We start from the raw sequence: 14,239 nt of genomic DNA on the forward strand, positions 1-14,239 counted from the left end.
GAACGAGGAATCCATTGGTGGGGTCACACGTTCGGTTCCAGCCTTATTTAGCGACTCTGGAGCTCAAAACGCGTCTGGAGTTTTGTCCGCCTCCACCGGTCTTCTGGCCCACTGTGCGGCGCCCGACCCGTGCTGGAGGGGCGCACGCGGGGAGCTCGCTGGAGGCGGCCTGGAGGCCTGCTGCTGGAGCCAGGTGGGGCGGGTGGGGGGACCGCGCTGCGTTTATAGTGCGCATCCTGGCCGCCGCAGCCAGTTGTCCCAACACCGCACCGCCGTCCACACCATGAAGTCCATCATCGTCGCGTTGGCCCTCGTGGCGGCCGCCTCGGCCGGCCTCGTCAAGAGGGAAGTCCGCCTGCGTAAGTTGCAAACCGATCCGGCTGTAGACTTTCAAAGTCTTATGGTGAAGATTCTCCATTATATGGTGAAGGCTCTCCATATAATGGTGAAGATTCACCATATTATGGTAAAGATTCTCCAATCTACGATGATGATTCACCATATTATCGTAAAGATTCTCCAATCTATGATGATGATTTGCCATATTATGGTGAAGATTCTCCGTATTGTGATCCTCGCTTAAAACCTTACGAAGTATTTTGAGCATAATACAAACTAATTCATTCTGTTATACGAAGAAATAGTTCTTAAATTACGAAGTATTTTCTTTGTAAGCTTATGCTCAAACTTTGCTATAACAAGCTGCTTTTCTTTGTAAGGCCTAAAATAATTTGGAAGGTTTTCTCAGTGTGGTGCAGCTGACCTTGTAACTTACCTCTGATAGCTCATTAAATCTTGCAAATGTTTTGTCCCATTTCTTTTGTATTATGGAGAAAATATTAAATTCACTTTAGTAATATGATGGTGCAGTATTTCACCGTATGACGAGTGTATTCCACGTGGGTGTGAACTGAACTGAAGCGTCTCACCCTTGTGGAGACGTATAGGCAACCGATCGTGTGGTACAGGGACCGCTTCGCTTATCTCAGCCTATCCTTGCACTAAGCACTCTGTGAGGACGAAGGCACTACACGTGCTCTGACAATTCAATCAAGTCAGTCAAAGCGCTATTTTGGGCATCTCAGCTAATTTGTATTCTACACATCACAGGGGGACTTTGACCACGCTACAAACAAACACAACCTTCGGCATCCGAGCTTGGTTTTTTGCTTCCATTTAAGATATTTTTCGCAGCGAGTAGTTAAACGGCCTCGCTGGGAATGACTGACCGGTGCGACCGGCTGCCACACTGTGAAAAAAGGCCCTAAATTCATGACAAAAAACGTGCATATTTTCATCACTTTAAAAGCATCACAATGTCCCACAATGTCATCACAAATTGATGACATTTTCATCGAAGCTCCTGTCCTTCTTGCATGGATGTGACAACAATGTCACCAAGCTGGTTTGATGATAATCTTGGAAGGAAAATTAGCCTTAAAATTCTCATCCGTAATGTGAAAACCATTCAAACTATAATGTCTTACAAAGAAAAGTAGCTTTTTATAACAAAGTATTTTCAGCTTAGATAAGCCGACAAAGAAAATACTTCGTAATAATTACGATAATAATAATAAATTATTTACGAGCTATTTCTTCGTATTACAAATTATGTAGTCTGTACCTTACATGCTCTAAATACTTCCTACGGTTTTATGCGTGCAGTGACGACTAAAAATTTTCACAGTGTGCCAGTCGGGCCTCGCGAACGCCTTGACCAAACACTATCCGGCAAAAAGAAGCAGCTTGTGTGTGTGTGGAGTAACAAAGCCGTGACGTCTTTCGTCTTGAGGCTGCCTTGCGTCTGGCAAAAAGGTCCATGACGCCGATATCCAGTTTTGTCAGGGACGTACGCAGGGGTCGGTGTGTCAGTGGCCCGCCGCCGCTGCCGCTGCGTCTTGCAGTCGACCTGAAACCAAAACGGAAGGATTCGCGCGCTTCCGAATTCGAGACGAGCCTGCCGGCCGCGCTCGCGCAGACTCGTCCCCAGGCTGCTCACCTTGAGCACCTCGCCGCGCCGCACCGACACGAGAGAGGCAGAGTCCCGTCACGAAGCTTTTTCAGTCCGCTTTGTGATTCCAACGAACATAATTTGTCGCCGACGAGTGCAGCAGCGGCGCAGCCGAGCGATCCAGAAGCTGCGTCGTTTCGTCGCTCCGTCTCTGTCGCGCTCACGGACCTCTCCGTAAGGGCGTGAGAGAGACAGAGTGACCAGCCGCTCTTCTAATCGCTCGGTAGGCGTGATTTGCAACGCAGTAGATTAATTGCAATGGCGGCGGGGACACTGACGGGAGCTTTACTGGTGACAGGACTGCCCATGCAAGCAGCTGGTCGATTCCTTCGCTGTCTCTCTCGCATCCTCACGGGACGCCCCTCGAGTGCGAGAGAGACAGAGCGACAAAGCAACAGTTTGAAATCGGCCTGCTGCTGAAACGGGCAGTCCTGTCACCAGTGTCACTCTGTTTCTCTCTCGCTCTTGTGGGACGTCCGAAGGGGAAATACCTCCAGCCAAATTTGTACACCAAAATTCATCAAACATGTAAAATTCACTAAATTTATCGAAATTTGACTGAAATTCGTCGAAATTTGACTGAAGTTCATCGAAATTTGACAGAAATTCATCGAAATTTGGCTGAAATTTATCGACATTTGCCTGAAATTCCATCACTATTGGGTGTCCCGTAAGGGCGCGAGAGAGACAGAGCGATGATAGGACTGTTCGGCATCGCACTGCTGATAAAGCCTCCAGCGAATGCAAATGCCTGGAGCCGCGGTTCGGAAGAGACGAACACGCCGTAAAACACGGGGAGACGCCGCCTCACACCGTCTCGCCGACCAGGAAGAGCGTAATTGCGAATAAGGCCATCTTAATGATGCCTTCGGTGGTTTCCAGCCCAGTACTTCCCCACGGCGTGCGCGCGCAACGCAGCCAACCTCAACGAGTGCATCCGCAGCAACATGCAGAGCGTCATGCCCCTCTTCGGCAAAGGCCTCTTAATGTCCTTTGGTTTCCGCCCGTCTTCCCCTCTCTCTCTCTCTCTGAGGCAAAAGGACTGATGCGTTTCCCCAACCGCAGGCGAGAAGCTGTTCGACATGGACCCCATCGAGCCCATCGCCGTCAGTGACGTGAGGGTGCACCTGCGCCGCGAAGCCCTTCGACTTCCACGCCGTGGCCCGCAACAGCAAGGTGCACGGCGCGTCCGGCGTCATCATCCGCGACGTCAGGTGGGTGTCCTTCCACCACTGTCTCCCTCGCACCTATGAGGGAAGCCCCACACTGTGAGAAGTGTACTTTTACGCATCTCTTCAAACGTAGTCGTGTTTGGTACGCGTGGCTTCGAGCGCAGCACCCCGTTCGACTCGCCTCACGCCCATCTAAATGTATGAGATAGTTTCTTCTCTGCGCTTCACTCCAAGCGTAAAGTCTTGTAGAGTATTGTATGCTTGAATGAAGCAGCGTACAACATACACTGTGAAATCAAAGAGTGTTAAGTCACACTTGAAATGCGGAGGAAAGGAATTTTTCAGCCTTTGTTCTTGGAAGTGCAGCGTTTGCAGTCTCCATCCCTCAAGTTTGGAGCTGTCCAACTTTTGCCCCGCCGGGAGTAAACGTTCTGTGAGCTACTCCACACTTTAAGTACAGTGTGGAGACGGCAACCTTCACGCGCCCTAGTCTGGAGGAGTAATCCGGACGAGGAAGTGTGGGCTTGGTTTAAAAATGTACGCTTCAGTTTCCTCAGTGCAGTACCTACCTATTCGCCTTGGACGGCCGACCATCAAGGCCACTTTGCCGCCGAAATTTGGCATTCTAACGACGGCTTCCGGTGTCGTTGCAGGGCTAAGCTGACCGACGACAACCTGGACATGGAGATCGACGTGCACTTCCCCACCATGTTCATCGAGGGCGACTTCAAGATGGAGGGCAAGATCGGCAACTTCCCCTTCGCCGGCCGAGGCCCGTGGAACGTCAGCATCAGTGAGTACTTGATGAGGTGCCAGCAGCTCAAAACTCGTGACGTCAAATTTACCCTTTTTCTCTTCTTTTCTCCTCCTTCCGCAGCCGACCTGAAGGCCACGTGGCATCTGATTGGCGAGACCGGCGAGAAGGACGGCGAGAAGTACATGCAGATCAAGAGGTTCATCCCCACCTACACCGTGGCCGGCATGAGGAGCAACGCCGAGAACCTCGTGGAGGGCGCCCCGGAGCTCAGTGAGTTGTCCACTCCACTCGAAAACGAAGGAAAGAAATACTTTGTTGAGGTCAATAACTCTGTTCGATTGGATGAATCGATAGCTGCAATCGAAAATCAGGTAACCTGCGCCTGCGGTTTAGAACAGTGTGCATACAGTCGCACATTTGAAACAGCGTGCCAAGCATTTGCGTTGGCGCAGGAGTAATTTGTGATTGCAGCTATCGAACTCAACCGTCGAACCGATCGAGCAAAGTCGACTACCACAACAAAGTCTTTTCGCCTTGCGGAAGTACCTGTAGACTAATACAACACCTGTGGGCGTGTGAGTGTGCAGCGAGGGGGCAACCACATTGGATGTTTGGGACACAAGATTTCTCAAGGCTAAAGATTGCATCGGATTTTAATCGATATTCCGCCCAAAATTAGCTTGTTTTAGGCTTTTTTGGGGCAAGATTTCAGATTTCTCAGAGATTTCTAGCGCCAAGGGGACACGAGATTTCTAGAGTGGTTGCCCCCTTGTTGCCCCCTCGGCGTGCAGTGCGTAGCCGTGTCCTCACGTGAGACATGCTTCCGTCTGTTTAGCCAACCTGGCGCTGAACCTCATCAACCAGTACTGGGAGCCCGTGCTGGCCGCCATGCAGCCCACCGTCAAGCCCGAGCTGGAGCGCCACATGAAGCGCATGGCCAGCAGCGTGTTCGACAGTGTGCCCTACAACACTCTCTTCCCCGCGGCCTGAAGCCCAGTAGCCCAGTAGCAATCTGTGATTTGTTATTATTGTTAGTTTACTATTATTCCATACCGTGTTCGTCAGCTCTTTGCTCTCTAGCGAGAGACATTAAACCGTAATAAGCATCGCTTCTTTTTTGCCACCAATATAAACCAATAAATCTACCAAAAAAACAAGACAAGGGTTTGAAAGTTTGCACACGTTGAAAACCTTACGAAGTATTTCGGGTGACATACATATTTTTTATCACTTTGTTCGAGGGGCAGGTGCAAAGTTGCATGCACGAGGGTTGATTTAAGGGGGTTGTTTCATCCCCACGGCAAAAACAGTTCCTCGTTTTCCCAGGGGAAATCACGTGTGTCTTTACTGTGAGCTTCCTGGGAAAATAAGGAACCGTTTTTGCCGTGCCAAACGCAAACTTTTACAAAAAGCGAGGAAACCTTAGGAACAGTGTATTACTCCAAATGGAAACATTCAGCGCGCTTCACAAAGCAACCTTTAAAAGCGCTCACCAAGAAGCCATTCCTTCTATTTCCCTACAAACTCCACCCGGAATGCGGGCTGACCTGACGCCTTTCTCCGAATTTCCATGATGCAGCAAAAGACATTTAAAGCACAACCCCAAGGGAAAGCGCTGTGACTCTTCAGCAAGGCACCCTCATGAAAAGAGATAGGTTGGCCCGGCAGGTCAACCAGCCCCCCCCGACGGCGCCCAACCACCGTGCGAACCTCGCCACGGCCCCGAGGTGGAGCGTAGCCGCGTTCACCTTCGACGGCACCTGCATTGACACCGTGTCGACACCTGCCACGCGGCGCCCGGGAGGTAGGCAGCCCACCGTACGCCGCGTCTCCCCCTCCCTCGCACGGCACCTGCATTGACACCGTGTCGACACCGTACGCCGCGTCTCCCCCTCCCTCGCACGGCACCTGCATTGACACCGTGTCGACACCTGCCACGCGGCGCCTGGCACGCAGGCAACACCCAAGACACGGCACGCCAAGTGGTTGCCGTGGTCCGCCGGGTGCCATTGCCAGTACCATTAAGGGCTAGACCACACGTGATCGTATGCCACTTCGGGCCCGACACAAGCTCGCCTGCACTGCAAAACGAGCCGCTGCCTCGGGAGGGAGAGGGAAGAGAATAAATATTTCCATTCATTTCGATAGGAGGAAGGAGAGTGAAAGGTGGTTGAAAATACGCTTGAAACTAAAGCCTAGCAACCTCCACACATGAAGAAAGGCTTCAAAATACCCTTCAGTACTTCGGTTCCATCAATTTATTTTGTTTGCGGCGGTAGGTTGAAAGAACCGTGCCAATTTATAACAGTCGGTAACTTGGTAATTTATTAATAAGATAGACTCGAAGAGTCCGTTGTATCACAATTTTACAATGTCACAATGTCATGATGCCCCAGGCTGTAGTCTGTCGCCGTCGTCCCCGTCAGTGGCGATGGTCCCTAGGCGCTCTCCGGGAACATGTCCTCGATGGGCAGGTTCTTGGCGATCTTGTTGGCCCAGGCGAGCGCCTTCTGGCTGGCGGCGCGCTCGGCCAGCGGCTCGGCCATCCACGCGAACTCCTTGGAGCGCTCATTGATCATGCTCAGCACGAGGTCCTCTGCGAATCACAGGACGAGGCATTCACATTACATTATACACTGGTAGAACTGAAGTGTCCTTTTACATTTTTGAAAGCGTGGTGGTTGCCACGCATAGTGGGTCAGAAGACCGGTGGAGGCGGCCAAACCTCTGGACGCCTTTTGAACTCCAGACTAGCTGTATGCGACTTGAAGCGACCGTAGGACCCTACAAATGGATTCCTCGTCCGGAGAGCATTCCGTTGGTGGGGTCACGCGTTTGGTTCCAGTACCATTTAGCGACTGTGGAGCTCAAAACGCGTTTAGAATTTTGGCCGCCTCCACCGGTCTTCTGGCCACTGTGCCAACGCTTGGCTCAAACCGTAGTTCTCCATCCCTCTCTCTCTCTCTCTCTCGCTCGCTCCTAACATGCTTTTCTAAATGCATTTGATAATTTATTATTTCTTCTCTACACTTGACATGAAGCGTAAATTCTTCGAGCGTAGTTGTATACAATAACTACGCTTTAGTTTTACCAGTGTACGGTGACGATGAACCGACAAACGCCACCGATCCTCACCCTGACCTGGGCCAACAGGTGGCGCCCAGTGTACTCACCGAGGAACTTGTTGTCGCGGAACAGGCCGTCCAGGCGGATCTTGTAGTCGCCCAGCTTGACGTCCAGGTCCAGGGTCTTGAAGTTGTAGTAGGACTTGCCGTCCCGCTTCACGATCTTGCCCTCGAGCACGGCGTTGGCGCGGATGCTCGCTGTCGGGGAGGAGTAGGGGTTAGTTCAATCCTGCCGTGAACAGCGGTCTATCGCCTGACGGGTAGGCAATCCGACGCACCGCAGTGTTGCGGGCTGGCCTCCGCGTCTCACAGGCGCTGAGTCCGCGCCAGTAGCCTGAATCCGAGATTCGCATTCGTCGCTCTGGCTCTCTCGCACTCACGGGCACCTCGGTTAGGCTGCGAGACGACAGAGCGACGGCAACTACTCCGGCAACTGACGTCTGCAGTCAGTCTGCGTCTACTCACTGGCGTTGCCGTTGACGAAGCCAGCCCCGTTGATCCTCATCATGGGCGTGGGGATGTCATGGGTACTGGCCGGGTGTACTTGACGTCGGGGAACTACAAGCGATGTAGAAGTGTTGCGAGGCAGGTCAGCCCTGAGGGAAGCAAAAAGGCCCATTTCAAGCGGCCAAGCTTGCCTAAGGCTGGGAGCAATGAGCCATGTTGCGATCGCTCAGTCTCACAGCGCAAACGCAATCCGGCTGTACTTGATTTAGGTCCATTTCGTCGTCCTGACTACCGCACCCGTATAGTCGAGGAACAGCGACGGCAACTACCGCACTCTTTGCAATCAGTCTGCTCTACTCACTGGCGTTGCCGTTGACGAAGCCAGCCCCGTTGATCCTCATCATGGGCGTGGGGATGTTCATGGTGTACTGGCCGGTGTACTTGACGTCGGGGAACTCCACACCGATGTAGAAGGTGTTGCGAGGCAGGTCAGCCCTGAAGGAAAATAGAAAAATATTGTTTCAAAACACGATGAAAATGCTTCATACACTTTAAATGCCTGACAGTAAAATTTGAACTATGTCACTGTGCATTCGACGCAAGCATAATAAAATGCAATGTTTTTTATTTTGATTGTAAGGTACAAAGAAACACGTTCATCACTGAAAAACCAAACGTTGTCTAGGCCACACCACTGGTGTTGTCAAATGGGTGCCATTTTGACCGCATCTGTTGGTGTGGTCTAGACCATGTTTTGCCACGTTTGGTGTGGTCTAGACCACGTTTGGTGTGGTCTTTCCATGCAATGGCCACACCAAACGCACCAAACGTGGTCTAGACCACACCAACTGATGTGGTCAAAACGGCACCCATTTGGCCTCACCAGTTGGTGTGGTCTAGACCACGTATGGTTTTTCCGAGGGGTGACTCACTGTAAAATTTTGTGTACAATGATTGTGTGAATGTGCAAGAATGTGCCAGATTTCTGGCGTTTTTGCCACACATGTTGCCTACTTACAGGCGTTTTTGCCTCCTGAATGTGGAATGTGGTCAAATTTTGTACAACGAATGTGGGAAGCTGTTCCCCCCTCGGGTTTTTCCGTGATGATACGAGGCGAAACTACGTCCGAATGAAGCTTGTGATATTTTCTTCGTACGATGGGAAATTCCTCCGCGTAAGAGACATTTAGAGTGTACGCAGCGCGTTCTCGGCTGAACTGCGCACGGGGAGGTACTTCTAAACAGGCCGCGGAGACGGAAAAGTTGGAAAGGATTAAACACAGAGCACTTTGGCACTCGGGTTCCGCGTGTCGCCGTCCGCGGCACCATTGTTGGTCAAGGAGTCCTGATGATCGGTTATTACCGACCTGAACGTCAGCGCGCTCGTGTGCGTGAGTGCTATTTGCAAGTAGGCAGAACATGCCAGCATCTTGGCTCGGACTCACCGCTGCAAACTCAACCGAGAACTCAACGAGTGCATTCAGTACAGTCTCTTTCTGCGTGAAGTCACCTGCAGGATAGTGTGCTCATTTGAGTACACAATTAGGAGAGAGTATCCATTTGAGTCCACTACCAAGGACAGTGCCCTTATTTGAAATAGTTCACTGCGTCAGGAGTGTGTGCTCACATGACTATACTACCAGTAGAGTGTACTCAGATAAGCATGCCTTGTAATATATTCAACTGTAGGTGCGTCCTCTTCTGAGTACTCGCTCCTGCGTGTGTCTTCATAGTACACGCCGAAGATGGTATACTGATTGCACTGTTGAATTTGCTCAGCAGGGACCGTGGCCGGGTAGCGTGATGCCTCCAGGCCAACAGGCACTAACCAGGGTGGGGGCATTGTACACAGAGGCAGAGTAAACTAACGAAAAGTAATGGCCCTCCTAAAATTATCGAAGCGGGTTCTGCAGTGCAGAGTGCATGTCCCATAATCTGCCGTCATTTTGGCAGAATCGCGTGACACGTACAGTACACTGTGGGAGAACTAGTGTCGCTCATATCGTCAATGATCGGCGCAAAAAATTGGAACGAGAGAAAAGGTAAATTGCTCGGTGATAACAAAGACACTGCAAGTCCGGCGGCAAGTTTGCTTGCCACAAAATTGGCAAGCCTTGACCTACAATCTTCATTTGCCGATATTTGACGCCTAAACTGCCAAATTTTGGCGAGCTGAGGAGTATTTCACGGCCTGGCTTGGCAATTTTCAGCATTCAATGCCAATTTTGTGGGAAGCAAACTTCCATCGACTTTTGCTCTGCAGACGGATTACAATTTTTCATGCAGTGTATGAGCGTGGGAACGCGAGTTTATTGCGAGGAGATAGGAAATGCAGAGCGGCGGGACGGGATCGTTCTTAACGAACCAGTGGTCCCGCTGTCCTTGCGGAGCACCTCCAGCAAACGGACTCCAAGATTCGTTTTCTTCGCTCTGTCTCTCTCGCACTTATACGGGACGCCCCACGAGTGCGAGAGAGATAGAGCGACGAAAACGACTCTCGAAATCAGTTTGCTGTTACCCCTGTGCGGTGCTCGAGGCGGTGCTACTCACTTGAGCCTGAAGACGCGGAAATTTTCGGCGCCGGAGATGAGCAGATTGCGGCCCACGATCCTGTACGAGGATCCAGCAGGGCTCACCACCACCTCGTCGATCCTCAGACCCTCCAGGGCCGGGACGTCCAGCTCGGGGATGCCTGAACCGAAACAACGACCCGGTGTAAAAGAAATGCGTTTTCTACACTTGAAAAATCTTACAAAAAAACTCACACCCTTCTTTTAGAGTGCAAAAAACATTTTTCAAACATAATATGGAATCATATGCTTGTGTTTATGCTTCTTTGTACCTTACAAAGTGAAGACAAAAGAGATTAATCTCGTAATATATACAACTTTGGCTGTATCATGTTTCCATAAACCACTGCTGCTGTAAGAAATTTTGAATGTTTGTTCCTTTTCCTCAGTGTAAAGCACTTATTCTCACGCCCATCCTCAATCTTGTCTTCATTGCGTTTAGATAATTTTTTAAAGATTTTTTTTATAGATCATCTTTTGTTTTTAATGTTTGTGTTGGTTGGTTGCCTACCCTTGTTGATCCTCGGGCGCAGCTCGTTCACGGCCTTGACGATGCAGTCCTCGAGGCCGTTGCCGCGTTCGCACGTAGGGATGAAGTCAGCTGCAACAAGGGGAAACAACACACAATTCATATTTTATTGTTTTTTTTTTGTTTTTTTTTAATTTTTGAACGAGTGGATTAATTGTTTTGTTTACATCGTTTCGTCAGAAATGAACATTGTCGCAACAAGGCGGCGACACTGATAGGATTCTCCAAATGAGCTGACTCGAAGGAAGAAGAATAAAAATGGAAGTCAGAAAAATGACATTTTCTTTACAAGGGGATGATGTCTAGAGCTCAACCACAACGCTTATTTCTCTTAAAAAATTTCATTTTGACTTCCGGTTTTGTTCTTCTTTAGGGCCAGACCACCTTTCATAAACTCTATTAGGTGGGGTCGATCAACCAAGAAAAATATTTATATGTTTGTTGTTGTTTAAATTTTTGCCGCCGTCCACGCCTGTTGGGGGACTCACGGAGCTGGGCGGCGGCGGTGGCGAGGACGACGCACAGCACGGCGAGGGACGGGGACGCCATGGCGACGGTGTGCTCGACGGCCTGCTTCGCTCTAACACGGAAGACGCGCACACTGGCAATGCCGGCCGGTGGACACCGCCGCCTCTTTTATAAGCAGGCCTTGCGCCTTGTGATGGCGCACGTCGCGGCGGCGGTGATAGCGGAGAGCGCTGCCGAGCATCCCGTCGCTCTGTCTCTCTCGCTCTCAGGGCTCTCTCCTGCAGGGGTGAGAGAGACAGAGCGACAAACTGCTCTTCTGAACCGCACGGCTGAGGCGACCTTGTGGGAGGCCGCGGCCGCGGGGAGGACCCTCCGCCCAGGTCCTCCCACGATGCCGGCAGGGCAGCAGACTATGATTCCGAGAGTCGTTTCCGTCGCTCTGTCTCTCGCGCACGCATGGCGCGTCTCGTGTAGGAGCGAGAGAGACAGAGCGACGAAAGCGGCTCTCGAAATCAGTCTGCAGGCAAGCCGCCCGGCCGCGACCCGGACCATGTCCACGTCCACCCACGACGAGTGCGGAAGATGCGGTGCGGCGCCACCCGGCAGGGGCGGATCCAGAAACACTTGGACGGGGCCGTGACACACGTTTTGCCTACTTACAGGTGGAATGCCAGAGTGCTGAATCTGGCGGAGGGAGCCATACCCCCCCCCCCCCCGCCCCCTCTCTCCCATCTCCTGGAGCCGCCACTGGCCGCCTGGCTGCCCCCGGAGGGGTGGTGGTGGTGCCCTACAGCCGGATGATAAGTGACCAAGGAGATAAGGACACGGGAAAACTGTATTCGATATTCGATCTGTGGGCTCCCAACTGCACGAGAACCGGTTGGAGCATACATAGTTCGCATCATTCAAACATGCAACTATGCTTTGAGTCCAGCTTTGATAATTTATGTATTTTGATGTATTTAGAACGTCGGGAGAAAGAGGTGGTTCAGAATAGAAGTAACACTTGGAGCAAAGCGTGGCGACCACGACGCCAAGAAAAGCGTTAAAGAACGCTTCAGTTCTACCAGTGCGGGCACTCTCTGCCTCGCCAGGCCTTTCCCCCACGCGTCTACATGAGCACTGACCACGTGACCGCGGCTTGCCTGCTGGACGCGGTGCGGCGGTTCGTCTTGTCCAGCACAAAGAAGTGCGGCGCCCTTGCCGTCACCTTCGACGCCACCGAGAGACTAATCGCCGTAGTCGGTGCTTTGGAGGATCATTTTGGCCCACCGCCTCGTCTCCCAGTGGCGTGGCTTGGCCCGCGCGCACAGTGGGCCAGAAGACCGGTGGAGGCGGCGAAACCGCTAGACGCGTTTTGAGCTCCAGAGTCGCTAGATGGGACTCGAATCGAACGTGTGGCCCCATCAATGGATTGCTCTACGAACGAGGAGTCCATTGGTGGGGTCACACGTTCGGTTCGAGTCCCATTTAGCGACTCTGGAGCTCAAAACGCGTCCGGGATTTTGGCCGCCTCCACCGGTCTTCTGGCCCACTGTAGCGCGGCTGAGTCTTATGGTGTGGCAGGGAATCCCACGGCGAGGCGGCCGAAGGCGCCAAAGGCAGGCCGTCCACTGCACTGCTCATTTGCGAAACCGCAGCCACCGACCGCCACGCCCCGCAACCTCGCCTCGTCGCTCTGTCTCTCTCGCACCCATGCGGCACGCCCCACGAGTGCGAGAGAGACAGCGCGCCGAAAGCGCCGTTCGGAATCAGCCCGCCGGCGCGGCCCGCGCGCACTGGACGCCGCGAGCTGGCTTGAATTTTTATTTTTATAACGACGCCGTGGAGTACAACAACACAGCCAAAGCACGCACCGTGCGGAATCTGCCGCGACGCCAAGCGTATCCCTCGGAACCGCGGCGGCTACTATTTAAAACTACATGTGACTGCTTCTATTTTTGTTTTTGTTATTATGCAGATGAAAGTCGTTACAGAGATGAGTGCTGCACTCCAGGATGCGAATCTTCCGTCCGCACTCCGCCGCTTGGGGCATCGACAGGGTGGCCTCGCCGCAAACAGAGTGGTCCGGAACTTGGGTAAAAACAGTGTTCTGGTTTCCCCGGCCCACTCTGGAAGAACGATCTCTTTTTTCCCTGCAGGTTGAGCCCCCCTCGTAAAACGAACAAATTAAAACTTGTATAGTTTTTATTAGTTTTTTAGTAAATTTTGTTAAATTTTAAAAATTGAATTAAATTTGACTAAACTTAAGTATTTTTAATTCATTTTCATTTGCAAAACTAAAATTTGTTAATCTTTGTAAGCTGCTTTGTCTAAATCTTAAATTAAATTGAATAAATGCAGCTTACAAAGATTAACAAATTTTAGTTTTGCAAATGAAAATTAATTAAAAATACTTAAGTTTAGTCAAATTTAATTCAATTTTTAAAATTTAACAAAATTTACTAAAAAACTAATAAAAACTATACAAGTTTTAATTTGTTCGTTTTACGAGGGCCAGTAGATCCGGCCACTGTCTTTATGCCGTGAAGACTCGAAGAGCTCCAACGTCATGAAAATGGTACTTGAATGAATCGAACTATTTTTGACCGCCACTCCTTCAAACGAGGAATTTCATGGCACCACCAGTATCGCACTTTTTGATTTGAGTTCCCTGCATCATGCAATTCATAACGTGTTCAAAGTCGTCTCGTCGTCTCCACCTGAATTGGTCTCCTCGCCCACTGAGCGTTGTAATCTACGCCCTGAGTCAACGCAGTGTTGCCACACTCGTAGGAAGGCAAAAATTTCCATCGATGTCGAAAAAGCAGCTAACCCAAGCCTGCCTGGTAGGCAATACCAGGGGCTTTGCTCTCGAAAAGTTGCCTAGCAGGCAATATCGGGACTCTCCTCTTGAAAAGTTGCATCAGGGCTTCCCAGTCCTAAAAAACCATGGAGGGTCCCATGGTGCATGGGACATCATGGGATTGCATGGGAAGCAAAATCCCATGGTGTCCAAAACACCCCTCATTTTTGGCCCCTTTTACCATGAGAAAATTCCATGGTGTCTGGTTTGCATGGTGTACTGGTCCCATGACATCCCTCGTACACATGGCGTGCCAAGTGCCTTGTCACAAAGTCAAGCGAAGAGACACGAGGCGTTCATCTGTTCTCTTCACCC

The 14,239-nt window shown here is 51.1% G+C and overlaps 1 protein-coding gene and 1 pseudogene across 1 annotated transcript; one reads left to right on the forward strand and one right to left on the reverse strand.

The window, feature by feature from the left end:
- The first annotated feature begins 201 nt into the window (after nucleotides 1–201).
- Nucleotides 202–5,097, forward strand: LOC117643794 (annotated as a pseudogene).
- Nucleotides 5,098–6,238: 1,141 nt separating this feature from the next.
- On the reverse strand, nucleotides 6,239–11,252 carry LOC117643763 (circadian clock-controlled protein-like). Its single transcript, XM_034382837.1, has 6 exons — nucleotides 11,100–11,252; nucleotides 10,594–10,683; nucleotides 10,063–10,204; nucleotides 7,874–8,007; nucleotides 7,114–7,263; nucleotides 6,239–6,536 (listed from the first exon to the last, which is right to left on the reverse strand). Exons 1-6 carry the CDS (start codon nucleotides 11,158–11,160, stop codon nucleotides 6,379–6,381), a joined length of 735 nt encoding a protein of 244 aa, XP_034238728.1. The 5' UTR covers nucleotides 11,161–11,252; the 3' UTR covers nucleotides 6,239–6,378.
- Nucleotides 11,253–14,239: the final 2,987 nt, after the last annotated feature.

Source organism: Thrips palmi, unplaced genomic scaffold (genome assembly GCF_012932325.1).
Source record: "Thrips palmi isolate BJ-2018 unplaced genomic scaffold, TpBJ-2018v1 HiC_scaffold_17, whole genome shotgun sequence".
NCBI lineage: Eukaryota > Metazoa > Arthropoda > Insecta > Thysanoptera > Thripidae > Thrips > Thrips palmi.

Excerpts from the sequence above, each read along its gene's own strand:
- LOC117643763 (XM_034382837.1), bottom strand. The coding sequence starts at position 11,160 with ATGGCGTCCCCGTCCCTCGCCGTGCTGTGCGTCGTCCTCGCCACCGCC. Across the intron at positions 8,008-10,062 it reads TTCCGCGTCTTCAGGCTCAA|GGCTGACCTGCCTCGCAACA; the intron begins GTGAGTAGCACC and ends ATTTTCCTTCAG. Across the intron at positions 7,264-7,873 it reads CTTCGTCAACGGCAACGCCA|CGAGCATCCGCGCCAACGCC; the intron begins GTGAGTAGAGCA and ends CCTCCCCGACAG.